This window comes from Sus scrofa, chromosome 13 (assembly GCF_000003025.6).
Source record: "Sus scrofa isolate TJ Tabasco breed Duroc chromosome 13, Sscrofa11.1, whole genome shotgun sequence".
NCBI classification, from domain to species: domain Eukaryota; kingdom Metazoa; phylum Chordata; class Mammalia; order Artiodactyla; family Suidae; genus Sus; species Sus scrofa.
In genome coordinates, this window is record NC_010455.5 from 23,783,963 (window position 1) to 23,808,024 (window position 24,062).

Consider the following 24,062-nt stretch of genomic DNA (forward strand, 5'->3'; position numbering starts at 1 on the left):
GAAAAGACATGGAGATTTAAATGCACACAGACAAATTGGATGTGCTGGTGGCATTTTTTTCTTGGCAAAGACATGCTCATCTCGATTTGCAGAGCAGCCTCTGCCGTGTTTAGTTTAAGATCTGAAGTGGAGGTAGGTGGCACATCAATGGGGATGTTATCAGTGAAGATGCACTCAAGGCATTTCTTCAGAGGAGTGGCTGAACATGGTGTGTCTGGCCTAGCCATAGAGGTGCACATCTTGTGTGTGGCAAGGGAAGTCCCAGAGTTAGTAATAAAAGCCTCAGACACCTTTTTTAGTACTTATTTTTTGCTATTCAGGTGTTGGATCCAAATATGGACCTTCGAACAGTGAAACACTTCATATGGAAGAGTGGTGGTGATCTCACCCTCCATTATCGTCAAAGTCCACGTGAAGAGGGGGCGAATGCTTCTGGGTATTCATTTACTGACCTTCCTCTAATGGCCCCAAGAGTAGTCCTAGGAAGCCTACTGAGCCCCAACGGGAACACGACTTCTAACGGCCGATTTGGTATGGACTGAGATTCTCTTTCAATCGAAGTGACTAATCGAGATGTAATATAGAAACCAGTCTCCATGTGTAGGTTAAGCTATCCCCAGGAAAGCTGCGTGCAGAGCAGAAGAGCCCCAAGCTATGTCTTGTGAGATGTACAGAGGACTGACGACAGGCCAGTGCAGACTTTGCTTCCTCCTTTTGTTTCAAAGGACCTTATCTTGATCTGTTAGCACTTGTTAGAGACACATTGGTAGGGCCACATCTGTCAACTGTGTTTCAACTCCAAATCCACACACTCTGTAGCTTTTCTAAGAGTACATTCCATTCATGCAGTACCTATGAAGGCTTTTGCCAAGTTTGTCATTAAAAAAAAAACCAAAAAACAAAAACAAGTTGTCTTCACCATTTAAGACAGTTATTTTGAATAGGAATTTGCTACTGCACAATTCGAGGGCCAGCCCATTTCATAATAAATGATTATTGTTGGGCTTGTTTTTAATATTGATCTCAGATGTGTTCTTGTAGGAAGATCTATTGAAATTCCAGGTGCTGGATCATAGCACTTGGACTGCCAGCCTAGAACATGCCCAGCCTGTGCCCAGCAATGCTGCCCCAATGGTGCCTGGACTGGGCGGCGGCCACAGGGAGGCCCAGCTCTCTTACTCCTTCCTCCACTGTGTTGTTATATTTATGGGCAAAGCCAGGTGACACCACAGGTTCTAGCTCCGGATTAGCAGCATGACACCATCAAAACTTAAGACCATGGTGAGATTTTAACTTCATTTAAATGCTACCTAATATTTATGGTGTCAGAGCGAAAGGGTATCATAGTGAGTTAATTTGATATTCATGTTCTGAAAGTATATGTTTGTTTTTCCAGTTTTATATGCAGTTTGTGTTGTTGTTGTACTTGTATCCAGATTTCTTTTCACTGTTCTTTCTAACAATCTAAAGCTTTCATAGAATCATTTGGATCTTGTACAGAATATAACTTATTGGGGATAAACACTTCAACTTTTGGCAGAAAAAAAATACTTTGATTCTCCCCAAGGTCATTTGTATTCAGAATAGAACAGTAGCCCACTCCCCATAAAACTCTGTTAAGACAAGCCTCCTGTATGAAGCCAGAAGCACAAGTGCCTTCAGAGGGCAATTTATTCCAGTCTAGTTGCCTCCCCAGTTTGTGTGTGGCCTGTACCCCCAACAGCAGGGACTGGGGAGGGGTTGGGAAGGTTTTTTTCTTTTCTACATCTTCACAGGTTCAGCTGGAAGCAGCTGATGGGGCCTGGGTCCAGACTTACTATCCGAGATATTCTGATCCGCACAACTGTACAGACAGGGTTCCCTCACTGCTAGTCAGCCTCCTTTGGAAAGTGGACTGGTCATTGCTTCCAGCACTTTGAAGAAGTGAGCAAAGACATGCCACGTTTTCCGATGAATCTTTCTCCCTTACACAGAGAGCAACCGGCTTCTTTTTTAAAAAATCCTTTCTATCTGTTGAATACAACAGTGCGCTTTTGGTGCACATTTTTTAGCAATAGTTGTGAATTAATGTCGGGAAAAAAACAAAAACAAAAAAACTCATTTACCAGCCCTCAGTTGTGTTTGCACGAGGGTCTCACTGAGCCGTGCCGCCCTATGTGCCAGGCCTCAAGGGGTGACTGCGCTCCCTTCCTGTCATAGATCTGACCCCCAGCATGGTTGTGGTTTTTTTTGTTGTTCCAGTCAAACCAGTAATAGTTTCCAGAAATTTTGACAGTCTGCAATGCCAAAAGGGTAAAAATCTGTATTTCACAGTTGTATAGAATAAAGGCTTTAGTTAAAATATTTCAAAGTGTAGTACACATTTATTTTTTTCACTTGTCATTTTCCTTCATAGCAGGCTACAGAGAAAGTAAGAAACTTCTGGTTTTGTGTTTACCCTGGAAATAATTAGCATTGATACCCATTTTAACCTCCCCAGTTTAGGGGGGGGGTGTAACAACGAGGAAGGGAAAACCAGGTCCCTTGGTTGAGGGTGACTCCAGGTCAGACTGCCAGGCTATAGTGAAGGGAAGCTGGTCTCAGAACAGGCCCATGGTGATTCTGTTCTACTTCCTAGATTCCTGTAGGCGGATACTGGGCTCCCAGACAATTTAGGAACCAGGCTCTGGCATTGGCTTTGGACACAATGCCTCCCTGTTCTGCAGGCTTATCAGCTGCTCTGGTAGACCTGACAAAGGCTTGCTTTTTAAAAGCAGTCACGGTGCTAGAAACATGAAATGTTTACTAATTTGGGGCCCTCCCTCCATATACTTGGTCTCTGTGGGCCCCCCTCCCCCACTCCGAGCAGTCCTCTGAGCAACGGTTCCCTATAAGTGCAGACATTCCAAAGCAAGTGGTGAAAGTGGGATTTTCAACTGGGCTTAGGCTGGAAAGCCAGGCCAGAGGCTGCAAGGGCTGTGGGAAGGTGGGGGACTCTAGCCAAAGAAGAGAGGCCTTGAAGTGATGAGGGGCCTTCCCTGGAGGGAGCCCTCTTCATGAAGGAACCAGGCAGAAGAGAAGACCCAACCTAGTCTTAGCCCCTCAACGCCCTGGAGGTGAGGAGCACAGCCCCCTCCCACACTATGAGAAAGAAGGGCCCTTACTCTTATCTAGGCCCCTCATTCCCCTTTGGGGTGGGAACTGTGTGTAAAGAGATCCAGTCAGGAGGACCAGCTTTGAGAGTTTGCTTAGGATGGTGAACTTAAATTTGTAGCTTTTATTTACCACTGAGGCTGGTTGGATGACTCGTGTGTTTAGAAGAGATGGTTGTAAAAGTCTATATGCTGACAGGAGTCACAACTAGGGGCACTAATTCTGTGGGGTGTAGAAGAGAAGAAGCATCGTGGTCCAAGGGTAGGTGAGTCTTTGCTGAAGGGCTTAGAATTCCCAACCCTCCTCCCTCAGGAGAGGTGGGCAAGTTCACTGCCTCTCCTCCAACCATGACTGGCATATGTGGTCAGCCTGAGCCACTGTGTAGTGTAGCAGAGTGAGACAGTAGTTGGGGTGGTAGGAGTCCCCAAGGCTTAGAGGGGCTTCCATTATAAATAGGGCTGTCTGAGCTGTGCAGGAAGAATCAAGGCAAGCCCCACAGAGGAATGAGGCAAACACTCCACACCAACCCCTTCCTCTGTCACCCCATCTTCACACCTAATGGTGCTTGGACCCTGCTACCTCCTGTGCAGCTATAGTGACCAGAGGAGGAGCAAGAAATAGATCTGAGGGCCAAATGATACCCTTGCCCAAGGCCCATGGCCTCCTCTTACTCTATCCACTGAGGTGCCATGCGCCACCCAAGCAGCAAAGAATCCTTTTCTCTCCTACCCCAGCTCCTGGAAAACATACTTATTCTGGGCGCTGCTCCCAGCCCCCTACCACCACAGAAGTACCTGTTTGAGATTCTCAAACAAGAGCCCAATTCCTCAAAGCCAGGACCATCAGGCAGAATGAGTGCTGGGAGGTCATCTCTTAGAGACCAGTAGGGTCTGAGTGGACACAAAACCCTCCCCTGCACAGCACTTGGAGGTGCAGCCTAGGAAGCATAACACAGGCAGCTGGGCCACAGGGTGTGGCCTGAGCTGCTTCCCCATTCCTGGGCCTCGTGAAATGCCATCAAAGGGCCTTGACATAGCCCAGGGTGTTATTTGGGGGTGGAGGGCTGGGCCTGGCTCGCTGCCCTCTCGGCCTCTGCCCCAAAATCTGGGCTCTCTGTGCTTGCTGGCTCCTCCTCAGCCTGAGCTTCGAGCAGCTCGGCAGACAGCCCGTCTTCTGGTGAGGCTGCTGAGGTGAGGCTATCAGGAAGTGTCAGCTGAGGCAGGTGGTCCGGCTGGGCCTGGGTGCCTGGGCTGTCTGGGAAGGAGACCTCAAACTCTGACCCAGACCATGTGGCCTCACCTGAAACACAAAGGGTGAGGCTGAGGAGGTTCACAGAACTGGGGCCTGGGTGGCCTGGGGCAGTAACCCCACTGACCCCCCCGCCCCACTCCCACCCAAATCCCATCCCCCCGAGGTGGTGGGAGATGGGAAAGCTAGTGTACCAACGCCTTGAAGTGGCTGCTTTCCACCCTCAGGCAAGCTTCTAACCCAGCAGAGAAACTAAAGGTCACCTTCCCCACAACCTGAGGGCCTTTTCTGAAGGCATTGGCCACTCACCACCACGCTCATGAGAACTGCCACTAGAGCAGATGTCCTCTGGCCCTGAGGCTGAGACCGCTGTAGAGGTCAGCTCCGTGGAGGTCAGCTCCGTGGAGGAGGGCAGGTTGGGCCAGACACTGGCATTGCTGCTGTCCAAGAGGGAGATGCCAGACACGTCCAGGAAGCCTAGGGGAAGGGGTACTGTTCTTTGCCAGCACAGACCCCCAACAGCTGGAAGGCCAACTCCCTGGGCTTACTCTGCTCTGTTCCTGGGGCATCTGGCCCAGCCAGAGACTAATCTGAGTCCATAGTGATGTCCCCAGACAACCCCAGAGGTACCCTATTGCCAGTTTCTGAGGAAAGAAAGGGGTCTGGGGTTAGGTATCATGGTAATAGTCCAGTGGCAAGGGCACAGACGCTGCTCTGTGCCCAGTGTGCTGTGTGACCTTGGACAGGCTACCTTTCTTGTCTGGACAGCAATCTCTCCATCAGTACGCTGATCAGATCATCTGAACCATCTTGGTGGATATGAGCTAGGAAGGCTCAGCCAGTCTGCCCAGGGCCCACACCAGCACAGGGCTTGTAGGCCTTTAGCTCCTCTTGGCCTGCTCAATACCTGGGTCCATGACTCGCTGCAGTGGGGGCGGAGGCTGGAGAGGAATCTCCATGGAACAGGGAAAGTCGCCAAGGCCTGAAGTGCTGTGGTCAGGACTCTCAGGCCCAGGAAGCTGTTCCTCTGGGAAGGAGCCAGGTGCCTGCAACAGGGCCTGGAGGTGGCCAGGGCAAAAGAAGAATGGGTTGGGGGGGTGGGGGGTGGGAAGAGTTGGGACAGTGTAGTCCACCCTAACCCCCAGCCCATGCCCAAGAGCACCGCTCAGCTGGAAGGAGCAAACAGCTTTGGGGATCTGCTGCTTCCTCTATAGCGGATGTGAAGTTAGGCAAGAGGAGACCAGCCGGCCTCCCATGTGGTGTGGTCATGGCTACGGGTGCCTTCCCTGCTTTGCCAAGCAGCCCCAGGGGCCCACTTGGCAGGGCCCTATCTGTGACCCACAGGAAAAGTCCTTGCCTGGAAAGCAGTCCCCAAGTGCCCCCATGTTGCGCAGACCCTAGGCACTAGCCCCAAGGCACTCAGAAGACCTGCTCAACAGCCTTGAAGGTAGGTTCCCTGCAGACCTGACCAGATTCTCAGTCCTCAGACACCCAGCCCCTGGCCCAACTTGACCACAGCTTCACAGAGGCACAAAATGAGGCTCCGCCCACCCCTGTGCCTCAGTTCCCTACTTCTGAAGTGAAAATGACAGCCAGTGCCTCATCACTACCCTCGCCTCCAGACCCAAGCAGCAGAAGAACCAAAGTAGGTTTCACTGGGTCCCTTAAGCAGGTGGGTCTCCAAGGGTTCCACCAACAGGGCCCAGTGAGGACAGCTCACAGTCTCCTCTGTCTCCAGCTGCAGGACCCTCTGCCCACATGAAGTTGCCCCTCCCCCCAGCTGGCAGGTGCTCCCCACATACCTCCACATAGTCACCCTGCCTTGAGCCTGTCTCCAGGCCAGGAGGGGCAGGAGAGTCCTGGGGGTTGGGTCCAGGCAGCAGGGTACCAGGTGGTGGGGTACCAGGTGGTGGGGTGCTAGGTGGCGGGACACCAAGTGGCTTCTTGTGGTGACTTGGGGGTTGGGTTGGGATTCGGTGCAGATACCCATAGCCAATACCACAGCCCAGACTGCGAAAAGCCAAAAACATTCCAGGGACTGTCCCACAGCCCTTTGTATCCCTGCCACCCCCACCTATCAGCAGTGAGGTGGACTCCCAGACCAATAGTCAGCCTCAGGACCCCTGGGCCCAGGGCCCAACCCTCCATCCCCACTGTGGGACTCCAAGTCCATGCCCGCTGGCCAGGCCCCCCCACGGCCCCACCCTGTAGCCCTCCAACCCCAGGAAGTACCTGCCCTCTCCACCCCAGGCTGCATTGGGAGTGACAGTCACCTCCCGGCAGGAGTCGGACTCCGAATTATAAACCATCAGCTTCAAGGGCTTCCCCTCGTGGGACTCGATGAGTGAGAAGAAGTCCTCCGACTATGACAGACACACAGCGCCTGAGTCCTGCTCCCGGCGTCCGGGCGGGAAGCCTCACCGAACAAGACGCTTCTCATGGGCAGCACCCATCTCTCCATACCCCTCCATGGGCCGGGGAGGTGGGGCAGACCAAGGGTTCCTCACCTCCTGGAGGATCTGGTCTGAGCCAACCACGTAGTCCGTGTAGGGGCACAGGCCAGCAAGGGAGGCAGGCGAAGAGGGTTCCACATCCTGAGGAAAGAATCATGGACCATCCAATTATCAGCCTTACTACTGGGGCGGGGGGGGGGAGGAATTGCCTCTCCAGTTGGTAAGTAGGACATCTGTCTGTCCCCAGGCCAGCACCACAAGCCAGAACTCTCTCAACCCAGCCCTTGATTCCCCTGGGTCCACAGGGTGCCCAGCAGAGGACAGCACCGAGCAGGGCTCAGGGCACTGAGCTCCCACATCTGACCTGGTTCCAACCCCACCCTCAACAAGCTGTTAACCTGGGTGCTGTGGACACTTAACCCCTTGGCTTCAGTTTTCCCACAATTAAAAGTGGGTACATAATATTTACTCATAGCGTTGCTGAGAAGATTTAAAAAATTATATATGTACACACCACTACAGATAAACTTAATAAATGACAAGGATTTACTGTCTAGCACAGGGAACTACATTCAATATCTTGTGATAACTTACAGTGGAAAAGAATCTGAAATATAAATATATATATTATAAAATATCAGGAGTTCCATTGTGGCTCAGTGGTTAACGAATCCGACTAGGAACCATGTGGTTGCGGGTTTGATCCCTGGCCTTGCTCAGTGGGTTAAGGATCCGGCGTTGCCGTGAGCTGTGGTGTAGGTTGCAGACGCGGCTCGGATCCCAAGTTGCTGTGGCCCTGGCGTAGGCTAGCGGCTACAGCTCTGATTTAACCCCTAGCCTGGGAACCTCCATATGCCACAGAAGCGGCCCTAGAAATGGCAAAAAGACAAAAAAATAAAATAAATATTATATATATATATATATATAAAACACTTTGCTGTATACCTGAAACTAACATAATATTGTAAATCAACTACTCCTCAATTTAAAAATTTGTAGAGGATGAAAAACCACACCTGGGCCCATAGCAAGTGCCAACTACATTGCTGTTACTGCTGCAGGCATACAGCTGAAGATCCTTGCAAGGGGACGGGGTGTCGGAGATGAAAATGGTGAGAAGCGGGTACAAGGATTGCCTTTCTTTGGAAAGCTCCATCAATCTCCCAGTCTCCCAGGGAGACACAGAGGATTTGCATCACTACCCCCATTGCACTCATGGACAAATTGAGGCAGGCTGAAAAGGCTGAGAAGACTCCCCCAGGAAGCCAGTGAGCCATAGAGGGGGCTAGAAATCAGATCAGCCAATTTCCAGCTCAAGGCGCCCTCCATCTACCAAGCTATAGAACTGAGCCTTTGAGAACTTGGGCACCATGAATAAAGGTGCATGTCCCGTGTACATGTGTGTTTGCGAACAGACACAAACATCTGTGACAACCCAGTCATGGTGACTCATTAAAGTTCAGATCCAGGCATCAGCCCAGCACCCAAAGGTGCTCTCAGGGGTCCTGCCAAAAACACACACTACTGATACAGAGTATACCAGATAAGACACTACGATAAAGACTTAAGCAGCAGCATCCTGGCAGTACAACCACCCTTCCAGTAGATGGCACCCCCACCTCTCCAAAGAAGAAACCAAGGTCTAGAGGGAAACTGTCCAAGTCACAGGGCACTGTTCGGGTGACAAGGAGTTGCCCTCTCCAGGACACTGGAGTGGGGGAGCCCACACCCTGCCCTCGGAACTCTCTAATAGACCCATTGGCTGCTGGCTTCTCCCAAGGGTCCCCCCCACCCCCTGTACCCCCCCACCCAGTTCCCGCATGCCCCGCCCCCACTCACCAGTACATGCCACACATGCTCGCTGGCCCTGCGGAAGCTGCAAAAGCGCACACTGGCTCCCAGCAGGCCCTGGCCGCCCCACATGTTGCTGGGCACCACTTCCACCTCTCGCACCTTCATGGTCTTCATGTTGAACACTTCCAGCTTCACCGGCTTCTCCACATTGGCCTTCAGCAGGGCCTTGAGCGTGTCATTCTCCTTGTTCTGCGGGGGCAGCGGGGCTGATTCCTGGGACCCACCACACACACCCAGCCAGGGGCCCCCAGACAAGTCTGAATCTGACATGGGGCGAGGGCTTTGGTGGCCAGCTGCCCCCGCAGGGCTGGGCGGGGCAGTGGCTCGGCTCAGGACCACAGGTCAGGGCTGGGCCACAATGACCCCGGCATCCCCAAGCCCTGCTAAACCTTCCTCCCTCCGGCCCCCACCCACTGGAAAATACAACAAAGTAAGCAAAGAGCCCTCTGTGGCCAGAGCACTACAGCACTGCTCACTCTGAGCCACCCCTTCTAAGAGCCCTCAGTTCTCAAGCCCCTCTGGGCAGGCCCCTTAGGCCTTGCAGCCAGCACCAGAAGGCCACCTGCCTCCAGCCCACCCTTGAGGGCTCACCTCCAGGCAGGGCCCCCATCCAGGCCCAGTGCTGCCCTGGAAGAAGGGGAGATGGAGCTCAGCCTCCCTCCAGCAGAAAAGGGAGAAAGAAGCAGGGCTGGGGGCCCCTGTGAGACAGCAGGACACACACCCACACACATACAAGCAAAGTAGGGGGGCCTCACCAGCCGCGAGTGCCCAATGGTGATGATGAAGTCAAAGTAGGGCTCCAGGCCTGCCCGCTGGGCTGGGGAGTTCTCCTGTACCTGTGCCAGCAGAAGCCACGGTCACTGTGCTGACTCTGGCCTTTCCCAGAAACCCCCCCGCCCTCAGTTCTAGACACCATCACCACTCCCCATGTCCCAGCGAAGACACATACGGACGTGTGTGGCCATATGAACTGTTCCAGGCAGGCCACACACAGGCATGGCCAAGATTCACTCCATCCTCTCTTGCTATCTTCCAGGGCACACATTTTCCTCTTTTAGAAAATGACTCTTTCCTGATCATGATCCAGAGACCACACTTGCAGAGATACCTCACAAGTATCTCTGGGAACTACCAATAGGCCACATGAGAACAGGGTGGTGCAAACCCATGGGGTGCTACCCCTAAGCACTGGGCTGGAAGGCTGGAAAGCCAGAAGGGTTTACCAGAAAGGTTTAGATGTGCACTGCAGTTTAGATGTCCCAGGATGGATGGAGCCAGGGCTATGCCTAGAAAGATGGAGTGGGGAAGGCCCCAGACCCTGTGGTGACAGATCCAAGCTCAGTCCCACAGAAGATGAGAGCTGTTGAGGAGGGGTGGCTGAGGAGAGCGGACCCCAGGACCCAGAATGAGTCTAAGCTAGGGAGTCTGATGGGCAGCAACATGTCACCCCTTCACCATCTAATGTCTCCAAAAGCACAATAAACCAGGCTTGCAGCCATGGTGGCGATCCATCTCAAAGGCCCCATTCACAGGGCTGCTCAAACAATGCAGCCTTTATCCCAGGTCTGGACAGAAGGTGGGCCCCACACCCTCAGGCCTTTGGCTGTTAGAGCTCGATGCCCTCACAAGCCCCAGCACACAAGGCACAGGGCTCATCTGGCCTCAGGTTCTGGGTGCCTCCTTGAAGGGAGGGCCCTGTGGCTTCTGCCACCCATCAGCCCCTTCAGTCCTCAGAGTCTCCTTGAAGGAGAGCTCACCACTGAGGCTTTGGATCAAAGCCAATTTGCCCTTGGAATCAGGACTCCCTCCTGGCCATGGCACCAAGAGACCCCCTCCTTCCACCTCCAGAAGCTGCTCACTGAGGGTGAGGCCAGATACCAATCCCAGCCCTAGTTGGCCTGGCCCAGAGGGCAGCTGCTTGGAGCTTGTCTCCAGCCCTTCAGGGGAAAGCTGGGACCAGGTATCTAGGGAATCAGAGGACAGTTAATGAGGGAGAGGTGGCAGGGAGCGGCTCCTCCCTGTGCTGGGCCACTCCACCTCCATCAATTAAAAACCCTGCTCAGAGACCAGTTGCCTTCTACTCTCAATGTTGAGGCTCAGAGACTCAGGCCCCAGGGCACAGGCCCAGCCCTCTCCCAGCCCACCCAGCACCCCCACCTCCCCGCTCCTGTGGCCTTGTCCTTGGTCTGGCTGTGTTCCATTGCCCTTGCTCTGGGCCTTGATATGGCTCACCATGGCTCCACAGCATAAACCATGCACACCGCTGCCCACTGCACCCACAGTCCCGAAACTAGTGCCGCCCTCTGTCTGGCTCTCCCTGGGGGCTCCTGTCATACCTGACCCCGTAGTCCCATGATGCGTGCGGCTTTCATAATGCTCCCCCCACCCCCACATCTCCCATCAGGGCACCTAATGCGGTTAACAATGATGGCAGCTTCCACCTCCTGAGGGTTGGCTGGGCACCAGGGCACTGCACCACTGGCTTCCCCCATTTAACCCTCTCACCAACCCCAACTGACAGGGGAGGAAAAGCTCTGTTATTCAACAACAGTCTGACCTCAGGAAATCCGACTCACAGCCCGCTCCTGCCCGCTGCCCTGCAACATTTCCTGGTGAATCCTCCACTGCTGTGAGCTTGCTGAAGGCAGCGACTTCGCTGTGCCTGGCACACAGTGGGAACCCCCAAATGCAGAGAAGGCAGCACACTTGCTCTTCGGTTTTCAAAACGTTAAATAGTTAATGTCACACCTCCATTTAAAACCTCCTGATGGCACCACATCTAGAACAAAATCCGAAACCCTCAATACAACATGCAAGGCCCCACACAACCTGGCCTCTCCATTACCACTTTCCTTACACAGGCCACACCATCCAAGCACACCAGCCCCAACTCCTTGCTTCTCCTCAAGCACAAACACAATCCCACCTCAGGGCCCCCCTATGCCCACAATGCTCTCCCCCCAAATATCGGTATTGTCCACACTTCACTTCCTTGCGAGGTGTCTGTTCAAATGTTACTTGATCAGAGGCCTTTCTTGACCCATCTAAAACGGCATCCACTCTTCATTCTGCATCTGCTTATCCTATTTCTTTTTCTCCCTAGCAAGGATCACCACCTACCATATATTTCTATTTCTTGTCTGTGTCCCTCCTCTCCCTGCCAGCATCCAAATGTAAGCTCCATGAGAATAGGGACGAAGTCTGTTTTGTTCATTGCTTTATCTTTGGTGCCTAGAATTCTACCTGCCACAGAGCACGTGCTCAAAAATCACTGTTTTGGCTATAAGGATATATTATACAGCACAGGGAATATAACCAATATTTTATAATAACTATAAATGAAGTATAACTTTTAAAAATTGTGAACCACTATATTGCGCACACATATAATATTGTATATCAACTATACCTCAATTGAAACAATTTTAAATAAAGTTACACGTATGAAACAAAAAAACTTTTGTGAAGGAAGATCTCCAATTCCTCACTCTCTACTCTGTCCCTTTCCAGTAGGCCCTTCCTGTCCTCGCTCTTACCATTGTCCCCTTTCCTTGTCAATATTCTCAATTTGCCTTCCATCAAACCTGTTGGAAGACTCTTCTGGCTGCCGGCATTTCACTATAGACCTTTCCAGGCAGGTGCCTGTCCTGGCTTTCCTTTTAGGAAACCCCTCCTTTAACCCCCGCCCCCTAACCTCATAGTTGTTAACAGAATCTCCCATAACAATAAAGAGACCACTCAACAGCCACTACCAAACTGACAAGCTGGCTTGCTTACCCCCATCTCTGCAGTCATCAACAGCACACAAGGGTGAAGGCAGAGACCCTCCTGCCCTTGTCAACTCTGTTACAACCCCTCCTTCTCCGCTGTACAAAACACCCCAAATCTCCATCTGGCTTCGGGCCCCCCTCCTCACCTTCAGACTCTAAAAACCCAACCCATCTCTACTTTCCCCAGGACTGCTCATCCTGGCCCCTTTGGGGCCACACCGAGGGCACATTCTCAGCCGTGGCCTTACCCCGCTTCTTTGCAAAGTTCCACCTGGGAACCCTACCCCTGCTGCAAACTCTCCCCAAGCCCTCTGCCACATTCTCTTGGCTCTCCCGCTCCCACTTTTCCTGGCTGATTCTCACTGGTCCTCAACCCCCCGTAAGCCCTTCGATCCCACCACAGACGAGATGCGCGCTGGCGTGCTCCCTGGAAGTTGGCGTCCACTAGGTTACCCAGATCCCCTGGTTCCAAGGACGGGGATCGCCGGGGCCTCAGCGTTGCTGGCTCTCTGTCCAGGCCTAGCACAGAGTGAGGTGCACAGCAGGCGATCATAAATGTGACCCAAGTGCACAAATGCGTCCCGTACGGACCTGGTGCACTCACTTTTCACCCGCCAGAAATGCCATTTCGGGGCGGCCTGACCCGACCAGGAAACGCTCCCGCTTCCTGCAGAGTTGGCACTCGGGGCTGGCGCCGAGCGGACCGCGGCCGCAGACCGGCTGGGGCCCAGGAAGGCCGCGGGGTCGCTTCTCGCCGGCGGCTCCCACCGGAAAGGGACACCATCCTCCCCCGGGCAGCCACAATAGAGCCGGGACCCGGTCACTGCAGCCCCCGGGCCGGCGATCGGGCGTCCGGGGGGTAGCTGTAGGCGCTGCTCCAAGTTCACCAGCGCCGCGGGGGCGACTCACCCCGTGCAGGTGGAAGCCCTCAGTGCCGCCCACGGGCTGCTCGGCGCTGGCGCCCAGGCCCATGGTCACAGTTGGCTCCCGCGCGGGTGTCCAGAATCGCGGAGCCCACCCTGGAGGCCGACTTAGGCGTCACTTGCGCGGAGTCGCCCTCTCCGCGCTCGATTAGCAGCGCCTGTCACGTGGGTGAGTGGCCACGCCCACCCGACTCTGACGCCCCTAGCAAGCGGCCGGCAGCTCTGTTTCCAAGGACGCGCGCGCCTCCGACTTCCGGCCCAGAGAGGTGTGTCCTGGACCCTGATTTGAGAATCCAGCTTCGCAAGGCACCCCCAGGCCCGGACTCGGAGCCGTGGGCGCCTGGAGATGAGCAACAATGACTCCTCTCTTATGGTGCGTGGTCCCGGCACTCCCACCCAGGACTCTCCACCCTTGGCCCGGTGATCCCCCGCGCCTTGCATCTCTCCTGTCACTTCTATGACCGCTCTTACCATCCCCCCTACCCATATTTCACTGTCCTCAGCCTCTTCAGGCGGTCATGGTCCCTTCTTGTCTCTTTCCGTGGCGAGCGGATCCTCTCTAGGGTTCTCTGTGTACTTTGAGCCCCTCATTATCATCCCCACCCAGTCCTATCCCCGAGCTCCTCCAAACTAAAGTGTAAAAAGCTATCTCCATCACCTTGCCATTATCTCCCCTCCCCCTGCCTGTGCCTCTTGTGTCCTTCACCCCAGTGGATGTCACCACCATTTGATCCCCCAGCTATTATTCTTCCCCATACTCATCTCCAGATTCTGTGTATGGGCAGGAACTGTCAGCTCCTAACTATCTCCTGAAATCATCCACTTTTTATCTCCTAGCCCAGGATCACCACCATCTCCCCTCCAGGCACCTACGACTGTCCCCTCCCAACTGGTTTCCTTGCTTCAGCTCTCTTCACCAGCAGTACCCTACCACCACTACCACCAACAACAACAGCAACCATCTGAATACTTTCCCTCCACTCCTCTGTGCTTAAAACCATTCCAGCTGCTTCCTCTTACCCTCAGGATGATGTCTGCGCTCTTTCATATGGCCCACAAGGCTGTATACAATCCAACCACATCTATCCCCAACCCCAACCCCCACAAACCTTAGGGGAAGTGAGACTTCACTTTGAAATTTCAGCCCCTATTATTGTGCGACCTTTGTCAAGCCACAGCTTCCCTGGGCTTTGGCTTCCTTAACTGTGAAGGATAGGGAGAGGATAATGCATAAGATAATGGGTAAAGCCCTTGATATACTTCCCAACAGGTGGTTAGCTCACAGTAACTTGTTACTCTATTGGTGTCATGATTCTTATTATCAGTCCTCTCTCTTCCCCCTTATTCCATTCCTAAGGCAAAACCTAAATTGAATTCTCTATCACATTTGAACCAGAATCTGTGGTTAATTCCAAAACAAATATCTCCAAACTTCTTCCCAGGGAAAATATATGGAGCTGTTCCTAGGGCTGAGAAGGAACAGGATAAGGCCTGAATAGTCTTTCTCTTCTCTTTACAGAAATGGAGAGGGAGAAGGGAATAGAGGAGGCAGTGGGTTAGAACAGAGACAGAAAGAACTGGGGCTGTTGCACCTGTGTCTTCCTTCTCATAGGCTGGAATCATTTACTACTGCCAAGAAAGGTATTTCCGCCACATGCAGCAGGCTGCAGCTGTGGGCCTGGAAAAATTCAACAATGATCCCGTGCTGCAGTTCTTTAAAGCCTATGGAGTCCTCATGGAAGGTAAGGACTTGTCAATTCGTCAACTTGTCAACAGCGCACTGGTGCGCTGGCTCCACCTGGATGCCTACTTCTACCCCAGTCATATTCCCATGGAAACAGTCTTATACGCAGTGACTAGAGTCCCAGGTTCATCCGCAGAAGGCTGTGTAATCCATATCTAGTTGACTTTTGAGACCTCAGAGAGCTCACTACCCCTGCTCTACACCTCGGTTTCTCTGTCTGTAAAAGGAGTGGGTGGAGAGGTGACTGCATGATTATTGAACCAATTCCAGGCTTGGAAGCTGAGAGCTGGTAGTGCAGGAAAGGGAAGAAGTGATAGGTGTGGGCACAGGCAGTTATGGGACAGGATCAGGGAGAGGAGTGGGGCCGATGCAGGTGCTGACTCACTGACATTCGGAAAGTGGTCCTGGGCCAGGGGCCTGCTGAGCTGCCCATGGTCAAAGTCTGTGGACACAAAAAAATAAATATAATTGGTGGCTCTGAACAGCTAGTTGGAACTTCCCAGGGGTCCTTCTTCAGAACCCACCCACAAGTATCCCTGTGAGCGCTTACACGTACATACATCTCTCAGCTCCAAGCCCTCAATCCCCTGGCTTCCTGGGCCATGGTGCCAGCAACCCTTTCAGAAAGCTTCAGCCTTCAGGGAACTTGTGCTATTAGGGAACTTTTGGACCAGTTAGTCCAACCTTGGGTCAGATGGTACCAAGACTTGGGTCAAGTGTATGTCTGCCATGGAGCCGCCTACCCTCTGAGCATGGAGCCCAGGGCATAACCATGTGGGCTGTCTTTGCAGAGCGCATCCAGGATGCCATCAGCAGCCTGGAGAGCATCCGGAATCACCCAGACGTGTCCCTGTGCTCCACCATGGCCCTCATTTATGCTCACAAGTGCTGTGAAACCATCGGTGAGTGAAGCTGTGCTCAGCTTGGCATGGCCTAGCGGGGGAAAGGAGCCCCACTCCAGAGACATAGCCCCTTGCAGGCTGCTGCAAGAGGTGTGTGCACCTGTGACTGCAGATCCCCTTGGCTGGTGATAACTGGCTGCCGGTCCCCTCCCCCTGGAGACCTCAAAGAAGATCCAATACACAATTGAATGGGAGCCACAGGCAGAGAGCATGACAGTGGGAGGAATCCTCCTTCCAGAACCCAAGAGCTGGGGAGATACCCTGTTTTCTTTTGCCAAGATCCTATCAAGAAAAACCAAGCCAGTATAAACAGTTCTACCCTTAATCTCCACCTCTCTAAAGTCAGGGAGCGATTCCGAGATACCGTGTACACACTGCTGTTTCCCTACCCAGAATGGATTGTAGAGATGGGGAGTTGAGGTTGGAATCGTCTGCACAACAAAGTGCTGGGCACAGAGGAGAAAAAAATAAATCTCAAACCTCAAACCCAAGTCCAGGCCTGGGCAGCTCCCATGGCATCACGGGAGCCAGTGTTGCTGGTTCCCAGACCCTCGACTGTCATGTAGTCGGCTCCATGTGTTGAGGGAGCCCAGAGTGTGCGGGGGCAGTCCCCTGGGTCCTCAGTGTCCCCTACAGGACCAGAAAGACCTCCGCATCCTAACTTGTTCTCTTCCTCCTCTCTCGGATTCCCAGACCGAGAGGCGATTCAGGAGCTTGAGAGTAGCCTGAAGGAAATCCGCAAGACAGCCAGCGGCACTGCACTGTACCATGCCGGCCTCTTCCTCTGGCTCATAGGCTGCCATGACAAGGCCAAGGAATACACTGATCGCCTGTTGAAGGTTTCCAGCAGCTCCAGAGAGGTACCCGCCATGGGCATCGTGGGGTCAATAGCCAAAGAAAGCAGCATCCAAAGACATTGTGAAGGGTGGCCCTTACTCCCACAGAGGGCCCTGGTGCTGGCAGAGGACCACACACAGACACCAACAGGGCCCACATCACGTTGGCTCAGGTTTAGCCAAGTATACATTGGCATTTTTCCATGGAGTCCCATCTGCAGATAAGTGTTTTATAGCCTGCACTATATATTTTTTAAATCTTGAATTAGTTGCCGACATTTAAAAATCAGAAGATTTTTTATGGAGTTCTCATCGTGGCTCAGTGGTTAAGGAACCCGACGAGAATCCATGAGGATGTGGTTTCGACTCCTGGCTCATTCAATGATTTAAGGATCCGGCGTTGCCGTGAGCTGTGGTGTAGGTCACAGACGCGGCTGGGATCTGGTGTTGCTGTGGCTGTGGTGTAGGCCGGCAGCTACAGCTCTAACTTGACGCCTCGCCTGGGAACCTCCATATGCTGTGGGTGCAGCTATAAAAAGACAAAAAGAAAAAAAAATTTTTTTTTATCTAAAAGTCCAGATTTCCTAGTTCTGAAAAATAAGATGAGCTGGCTGCACTGGGCCTATGTTCCCTCTTTGCAGTGATCCACTGTGTGTCCATGGTGCATCACAGGGCAGATCTCACATGCTGTGGATTCACACGCAGTGGAGCTCATGTGCCATAGAACTGTACATCTGGTAGAATTTGAAGCCTCAGTCTAGGCTGTGCATCTCAGCAGGGCACCCAACGGAGTGAAAATCGGTTCTTGGAGGAGGGAGTGAAAAATTCTTGCTGTTTGTATATAAAACGCAGAGGCACACATAGTTCACAAAAGTTAGATGGTATATCTGTGATATTAACATTTCGGGGCAGGGGGGAATGATTGGGGGAAAATGTCCTAAAAGACTCCTTAGGAAGGTAATACTGAAAAGAATTGAGAAACATGCTCTAGGCCATGAGGGATCATTCGGAGCAGATCCAAGTGCCCCTCTGATCGTACCTCCCAGGACTGGTCTGCTACACCTACTGGGAGCAGTGGGGGTGGGGGGGGGGTGAAGGAGGTGTAGGGAGGGGAGGCTGGAGAGAAGCCAGCCAGGCCTGTGAGCTGGGAATGGCTGCTCACCCACTCAGAGGGCACTCCTGGCTTCTGGTCCAGCCCAGGTCCTATGCTGGTTTCAGGAGGAGAGGGAGCAGGAGTGTCCCTGCCCTGGAGCCCTCACCCCAGTATAAAGTAAACAGGCAATGACAAGACAGGTGGCAGCAGCTCCTTAAGGGGCAAGAGTCAAGGGGCAGGCCCCACCCCAGCCTGGAGGTCAAGGAAGGTCTGCTATAGGAGGAGCCTCCCAGTCTGAGTTTTAAAGACTGGTGGTGGGAGTTCCTATCGTGGCTCAGCAGTAACGAACCTGACTAAGTTCGATCCCTGACCTCAATAAATGGGTTAAGGATCTGGCATTGCTGTGAGCTGTGGTGAAAATCACAGATGTATCTTGATCCCGTATTGCTGTGGCAGTGACATAGGCCAGCATCTACAACTCTGATTGGACCCCTAGCCTCGGAACTTCCATATGCCAAGGGAGGATGCAGCCCTAAAAACTAAAAAAAATAGATAAAGACTGGTGATGGATAATCAGGTGAAGGGATCCAGTTTGGGGGCTCCTGCACCAGGGCATTCCTGGGGAAGAAACAGTAGGTATGAAAACCTGGCTGGGAAAGAGTAGGGCTACCCTGGGATCTGGGAGCAGTGGTGCCTGCAAGGCCTTGAGGAGTGGAGACGTGAGGCAGGAGAGGCAGGCTGGGTGGAGGCGATGCAGGCCCAAGGACTTCATCTTTCTCCTTGTTCTCATGCCAGGGCTGCATGCTCAGAGGCTGGGTGGACCTGAGCTCAGACAAGCCCCACACGGTGAAGAAGTCCATCAAGTACCTGGAGCAAGGCATGCAGGACACGAAAGATGTCCTGGGGCTGATGGGAAAGGTAGGCAGTAGCGGGGGAAGTGGGGGAAGCAGGAGTGTCCCCACCCGGGGACCTTAGTCTCCAGGCCTCCCACCTGGTGGGTGAGGAGCCGAGGCCTGGAGATGGTCAGGGTCATGGAGTGGCCCTGGTGCTCCCTGCTTCCTGCCCAGTCTGCTTCCATCTCCTGCGACATGTTTTCTCGGGGGCTGGGCGCCCTGGGCTCTGGCGGGCTTTCTCTCTTTACCTCTCGGTTTCACCCACTGCCCCTTTTCTCTGCATCCTTCTTTCACACCTTCTCATCTCATCTGTTAATTTCACTTAGCTGGCCATAAGAGAGGGGGGATATTATGTACTTTGTATTTTTCTGATCTTAATTTCAATTATTCCTTTTTTCTGATCTGATCCTTATTGAATCAGTCTATGTGAGAAAAACCATCCTCTTGTTCTCTTGTTTTTATACACCTTTCCTTTTTTTCTCTCTCCCTCCCCTCCTTCCTTCCCTCTTTCCTTTCTTTCCTTCTTTCTTCCTCTCCTTCTTTCTTTTATGGCTGCACACTCAGCATATGGAAGTTACCAGGCCAGAGATTGAATCTGAGCCACAGCTGTGACCTATGCCACAGCTGCAGCAACGCCAGATCCTTTAACCCACTGTGCTGGCCCAGGGATCAAACCCACACCTCCACAGTGACCAAGCTGCTGCAGTCAGATTCTTAACCTACTGTGCCACAGCGGGAACTCCTTTTTTTCTTTCTTTCTTTTTTCTTTTTTTTTTTTGGCTGTACCTGCAGCATATGGAAGTTCTTAGGCTAGGGATCCAATCAGACCTGCAGCTGCTGGCTGTGCCTACACCGCAGCCACAGAAATGCCAGGTCCGAGCCATGTCTGCAACCTACACCACAGCTCAGGGCAACATCGGATCTTTAACCCACTGTGTGAAGCCAGGAATCAAACCTGAGTCCTCATGGATACTAGTCAGATTCGTTTCCCCTGAGCCATGATGGAAACTCCTTTTTTTTTTTGACTTTTTTTGTCTTTTTTTTTAGGGCCACACCATATGGAGGTTCCCAGGCTAGGGGTCAAATTGGAGCTGTAGCTGCCGGCCTATGCCACAGCCACAGCACCTCGGGATCCAAGCCACATCTGTGACCTACACCACAGCCCACAGCAATGCCAGATCCTTAACCCACTGAGGGAGGCCAGGGATCGAACCTGCAACTTCATGGTTCCTAATCGGATTCATTTCCACTGCGCCATGATGGAAACGCCCCCTCATTTTTTTTAATAAATTTTATTGGCATATAGTTGACTTAAAATATTGTTTTAGTTTCAGGTATACAGCAAAGTGAATCAGCCTTACATTACATATGCATATATATATATTCTTTTTCAGTGTATTGAATAGATTTCCCTAATATGTATACTAGGTCCTGTTACTGATTGATTTTGTATATAGTCATGATGTACACCTAGCTTATAAAATGAGTACGTTCTCATTAAAAAAAAAGTCAGAGTTCCCATCGTGGCTCAGCAGAAACGAATCTGACTAGTATCCATGAGGACACGGGTTCGATCCCTGGCGTTGCTCAGTGGGCTAAGGATCTGCATATTGCTGTGAGCTATGGTGTAGGTCACAGATGTGGGTTGGATCTGGCATTGCTGTGGCTGTGGTGTAGGCCAGCAGACTACAGATCCGATTCTACCTCTAGCCTGGAAACCTCCATATACCGCAGGTGCGGCCTTAAAAAAAAAGTCTAAAAAAAGTCAAAGGGGAGTTCCTGTTGTGGCACAGTGGAAGCAAATCCAGCTAGTATCCATGAGGATTTGGGTTCAATCCCTGGCCTCGCTCAGTGGATTAAGAATCCTGTGTTGCCATGAGTGGTGTAGGTTGTAGATGTGGGCTGGATCCTGTGTTGCTGTAGCTGTGGTGTAGGCTGGTGGCTACAGCTCCAATTTGACCTCTAGCCTGGGAACCTCCATATGCTGTGGGTGTGGCTCTAAAAATAAAAAATAAAAAAATAAAAATAAGTCAAAAGGTTAACTAAAACGGCATCCTTAGGAGTTCCTGTTTTGCCTCAGTAGGTTAAGAACCCGACTAGTACTCATGAGGATGTGGGTTCAATCCCTGGCCTTCCTCAGTGGGATAAAGAATCTGGTATTGCCATAAGCTATGGCATGGGCCCACAGATGTGGCTTGAATCTGGCATTGCTGTGGCTGTGGCTGCTGCAAAGTCTGGTGGCTACAGCTTAAATTGACCCCTAGTCTGGTAATCTCCATATACTGTGAATGTGGCCCTAAAAGGACCAAAAACACCCTAGCATCCTTAACCCTCCCACCCCCAAGCAACCCATGTTAACATTTTAGGACAGTGTCTTATAATCTTTCTTCTGCATTGGTTCAGGGAATGCCTGAGGTGGTTTTCTACAGAGCAAAGGCCATGTGGTTATCCTGCAGGAGGTTAAGCAGGTTGTGCCTTTGGGACTGACACTTGGGGGGAAAGTGAAAGAAGCAGGACTGGGTGAAGAGAGAGTTGGGGCTGTGAAGCATCCCCAGCAAAGGCCTCAGCCAGCTCTGCTTAGAATTGTGGAGCTGGGATGGCCCTTCACTGACCCCTCACTGACAAGATGCTGGCTGTAGGCTGCCCTCAGGGAGGGCTATGACTTGGTACCAGGCTGCCCCTTGCAGCTACTGGGGACCCCAGGAGGGAGGCTGCCCCAGGACCTGTCAGTGGCCACCTCCCCTGGCCCTGAAGGTGGTAACACACAGCACCCACAATGGGGTGGAAGATAGTGTGGTTATTTCATGTAGTTGTAATCATAGGGCATCTTACTGTTTGGTTTATTTCTCTTCATATGAGGTATTGTCATACGCACTTGTCATTACGAACATCTACATAAAGCCAGGCCCCTATTGTGCGGGCCTAGTGTAATTTGCCAAGCCTGCCTCTTATTGTTTGGATGTTGAGATTGTTTTTATTGTTTTTATTTTTTAATTTTTGTCTTTTTAGGGCCATATCCACAGCATATGGAGGTTCCCCAGGCTAGGGGTCGAATCAGAGCTACAGCTGCCAGCCTACACCACAGCCATGGCAATGCGGGATCGGTGCCATGTCTGCAAACTACACCACAGATCACGGCAATGCTGGATCCTTAACCCACTGAGTGAGGTCAGGGACCGAACCTGCGTCCTCATGGATGCTCGTCAGATTCGTTTCCACTGAGCCACAGTGGGAACTCCAATGTTGAGATTGTTTTTGGTTGTACTCTTAAAAGAGTGCTACAGTGAACACATTTATGCTTGAATCTTTATTTCAAATAATCCTCCTCTTGTTTTTATTAAGTCTCTTAATGGAGGTTTACTGTAGGCTGAAGCCATCCTTTCAGAGTCCAATTTCAAGCCTTTTGGGAGCACTGCCCTCTGCCCCACTAGTATCTGTGTCGTGACTCACCCAGGAGAGCCTGCTGGCTGGCTGGCTGCAGAGGCCATGACCCCAGCCCCATGGGCCTTGACAGAGAAAAAGCACACAGCCTTGCTCTGGAGGAAGGGGTTACCTGAATCCTAACTGACTCCTCGTTGCTGCACTGGCCCTAGTGAGCAGTTTTCAGTGATGAACTGCAGCAAAGTGAATGGGAAATGCTGGGCCATTTGTGGAATTGGAAAGTTCCCGGCAACCCCAGCTTCCCCCCGGAGGGGTGCCCCGCCCCCATGACCATGCTCTATCCCAGGCCTGCTCAGGGCTCAGCTGGTTCTTGGAGCCCCTGCCTTGCCTGTCCAGGAACCCAAGACCTCTGTGGACCCTGATTTGTCACTCTGGATGATGGTTCCCGTCTTGGTAGGGACACTGACACCCCACCCCCATCCTTTGTGGTTACTGACGGGGCTCTTCTCATTGGCTTTCCACAGGCAAAGTACTTCATGATGCTGCAGAACTACTCGGGGGCCCTGGAGGTGGTGAATCAAATCACTGTCACCTCGGGGAGCTTCCTGCCCGCCTTGGTCCTAAAGATGCAGCTGTTTTTGGCCCGGCAGGACTGGGAACAGACTGTAGAAACAGGACACAGGTGAGGGGCAGGGCCAACCTGCTGCTTCCTTCCTTTGCCAGCCCAGGAGGCTAATACATTCCCATCTTACACAGTGGGGAGATGGGAGATACTGTCTATTGGATGGAGCAAGACATGTTGGATCAAGCAAGTCAATACTGTCAACAGGAGTTACGAATAGTGACCTGATCCTTTTGGGAGGGGGAGTTGGGGGAGGATGGACATGAACTGGACACTTACGTGTCACAATAGGAAGCCAACAGTGGAGCCCTGCTGTGGAAGAATAAAAAAATAGGCCTATTGGTGTTCCCTCACAGCTCAATGGGTTCAGGATCTGGTGTTGACACTGCTGTGGCTCTGGTTACAGCTGTGGTGTAGGTTCATTTCCTGGCCTGGGAACGTCTACATGCCATGGGTGTGGAAAAAAAAAAAAAAAAAAAAAAAAAAAAAAAAACCTATCAAGAGGTAAAAGCAAGAGGATGCAGGAGACAGGTGGAAGGAACTACCAAAGGAGCCCAAAGTAACAAGAGTGATAGGAGTTCTCTGCAGAGTGGGGGAAGGGGAGAGTAAAGGGAGAGAGGGATTATTGTATTATTTAATTTTTAAAACTATGGATGTGATACACATTAACAAAAACTTCAGGGGACAAAGGTCCTTGGTGGCTGAGAGTTCAGAAGTTATGGGGACTTGCAGAAGCCAGAAGCCAAGTATATGGTGATCCTGAAGCAAAACTCACTGTGAACAGAGATGAAGATGGCTTTGGGGGAGGCATGTTTAATGGAGGGTTTTTTGAGAGTGGAATTTTCTAGATAACTGAAGCATATCTCTTTAAACTCTTTGGCTTTAACTGTTTTTATCACAGTAATCCTAAAATGTGTATTACTAATTTTGTTCCCCCAAAGAGTTAATGGACTGCATTTTTTTTTTTCTGTGTGCCCACTACAAACTGTTACTAAATTGTCTGGAAAAGAACAAAAAATGCAAACAAACCTCTTCCTTCCCTGTGGAGGGATAACTCTTCTGATGATGACTGGAATTTGAGGCTTACAAGAGGCGCTGGTAGGAAACTGAAAGTGAGTCCAGCCTGTGCCAGGCCTGGGCAGGCCCTCAGCTGCCCTCTCTTTGCCAGTGTCAACCTGCCAGTGTTCTTGGCAGGAGCTGGGTCAAGAGCT

At 51.9% G+C, this 24,062-nt stretch overlaps 3 protein-coding genes across 8 annotated transcripts in view; 2 read left to right on the forward strand and 1 right to left on the reverse strand.

Moving 5' to 3' along the window:
• The window catches only part of WDR48 (WD repeat domain 48), a 50,747-nt gene extending 48,397 nt beyond the window's left edge, over positions 1-2,350 (forward strand). For both annotated transcript variants that reach the window (XM_003132119.4, XM_013981475.2), the window contains one exon: positions 321-2,350. In XM_003132119.4, coding sequence (XP_003132167.2) covers positions 321-542 — 222 coding nt within the window. In that variant the 3' untranslated portion in view covers positions 543-2,350. The remainder of the gene's footprint in view (positions 1-320) is intronic.
• Positions 2,283-13,546, reverse strand: GORASP1 (golgi reassembly stacking protein 1). 4 transcript variants are annotated; one of them, XM_021071680.1, is made up of 10 exons: positions 13,367-13,502; positions 11,264-11,466; positions 9,443-9,523; positions 8,673-8,876; positions 6,888-6,974; positions 6,613-6,743; positions 6,183-6,390; positions 5,288-5,438; positions 4,690-4,857; positions 2,336-4,431 (listed from the first exon to the last, which is right to left on the reverse strand). In XM_021071680.1, exons 2-10 carry the CDS (start codon positions 11,291-11,293, stop codon positions 4,178-4,180), a joined length of 1,314 nt encoding a protein of 437 aa, XP_020927339.1. In that variant the 5' UTR covers positions 11,294-11,466; positions 13,367-13,502; the 3' UTR covers positions 2,336-4,177. The 4 variants fall into 4 exon arrangements, with proteins under 4 accessions (XP_003132169.2, XP_020927339.1, XP_013836932.2 ...); XM_003132121.4 differs by lacking the exon at positions 11,264-11,466 and having other exon boundaries at positions 2,283-4,431; positions 13,367-13,546; XM_013981478.2 differs by lacking the exons at positions 11,264-11,466; positions 13,367-13,502 and adding an exon at positions 11,245-11,263.
• The window catches only part of TTC21A (tetratricopeptide repeat domain 21A), a 32,817-nt gene continuing 22,310 nt past the window's right edge, over positions 13,556-24,062 (forward strand). Inside the window, exons 1-6 of one of the 2 annotated variants that reach the window (XM_021071679.1) lie at positions 13,556-13,753; positions 14,993-15,122; positions 15,916-16,026; positions 16,720-16,886; positions 18,751-18,873; positions 22,754-22,911. In XM_021071679.1, the coding sequence (XP_020927338.1) occupies positions 13,727-13,753; positions 14,993-15,122; positions 15,916-16,026; positions 16,720-16,886; positions 18,751-18,873; positions 22,754-22,911 (716 nt within the window). In that variant the 5' untranslated portion in view covers positions 13,556-13,726. The remainder of the gene's footprint in view (positions 13,754-14,992; positions 15,123-15,915; positions 16,027-16,719; positions 16,887-18,750; positions 18,874-22,753; positions 22,912-24,062) is intronic. The other variant, XM_013981474.2, reaches the window with a different exon arrangement.

What these genes read in the sequence shown, in the direction of transcription:
- GORASP1 (XM_003132121.4), bottom strand. Translation starts at nt 13,429, where the DNA reads ATGGGCCTGGGCGCCAGCGCCGAGCAGCCCGTGGGCGGCACTGAGGGC. An exon ending in CCATTGGGCACTCGCGGCTG is followed by an intron (nt 8,877 to 9,442) that starts GTGAGGCCCCCC and finishes CTGCCCCCGCAG; the next exon opens with AACAAGGAGAATGACACGCT. An exon ending in GGCAGGGTGACTATGTGGAG is followed by an intron (nt 5,439 to 6,182) that starts GTATGTGGGGAG and finishes GGCCACCTCCAG; the next exon opens with GCCCTGTTGCAGGCACCTGG.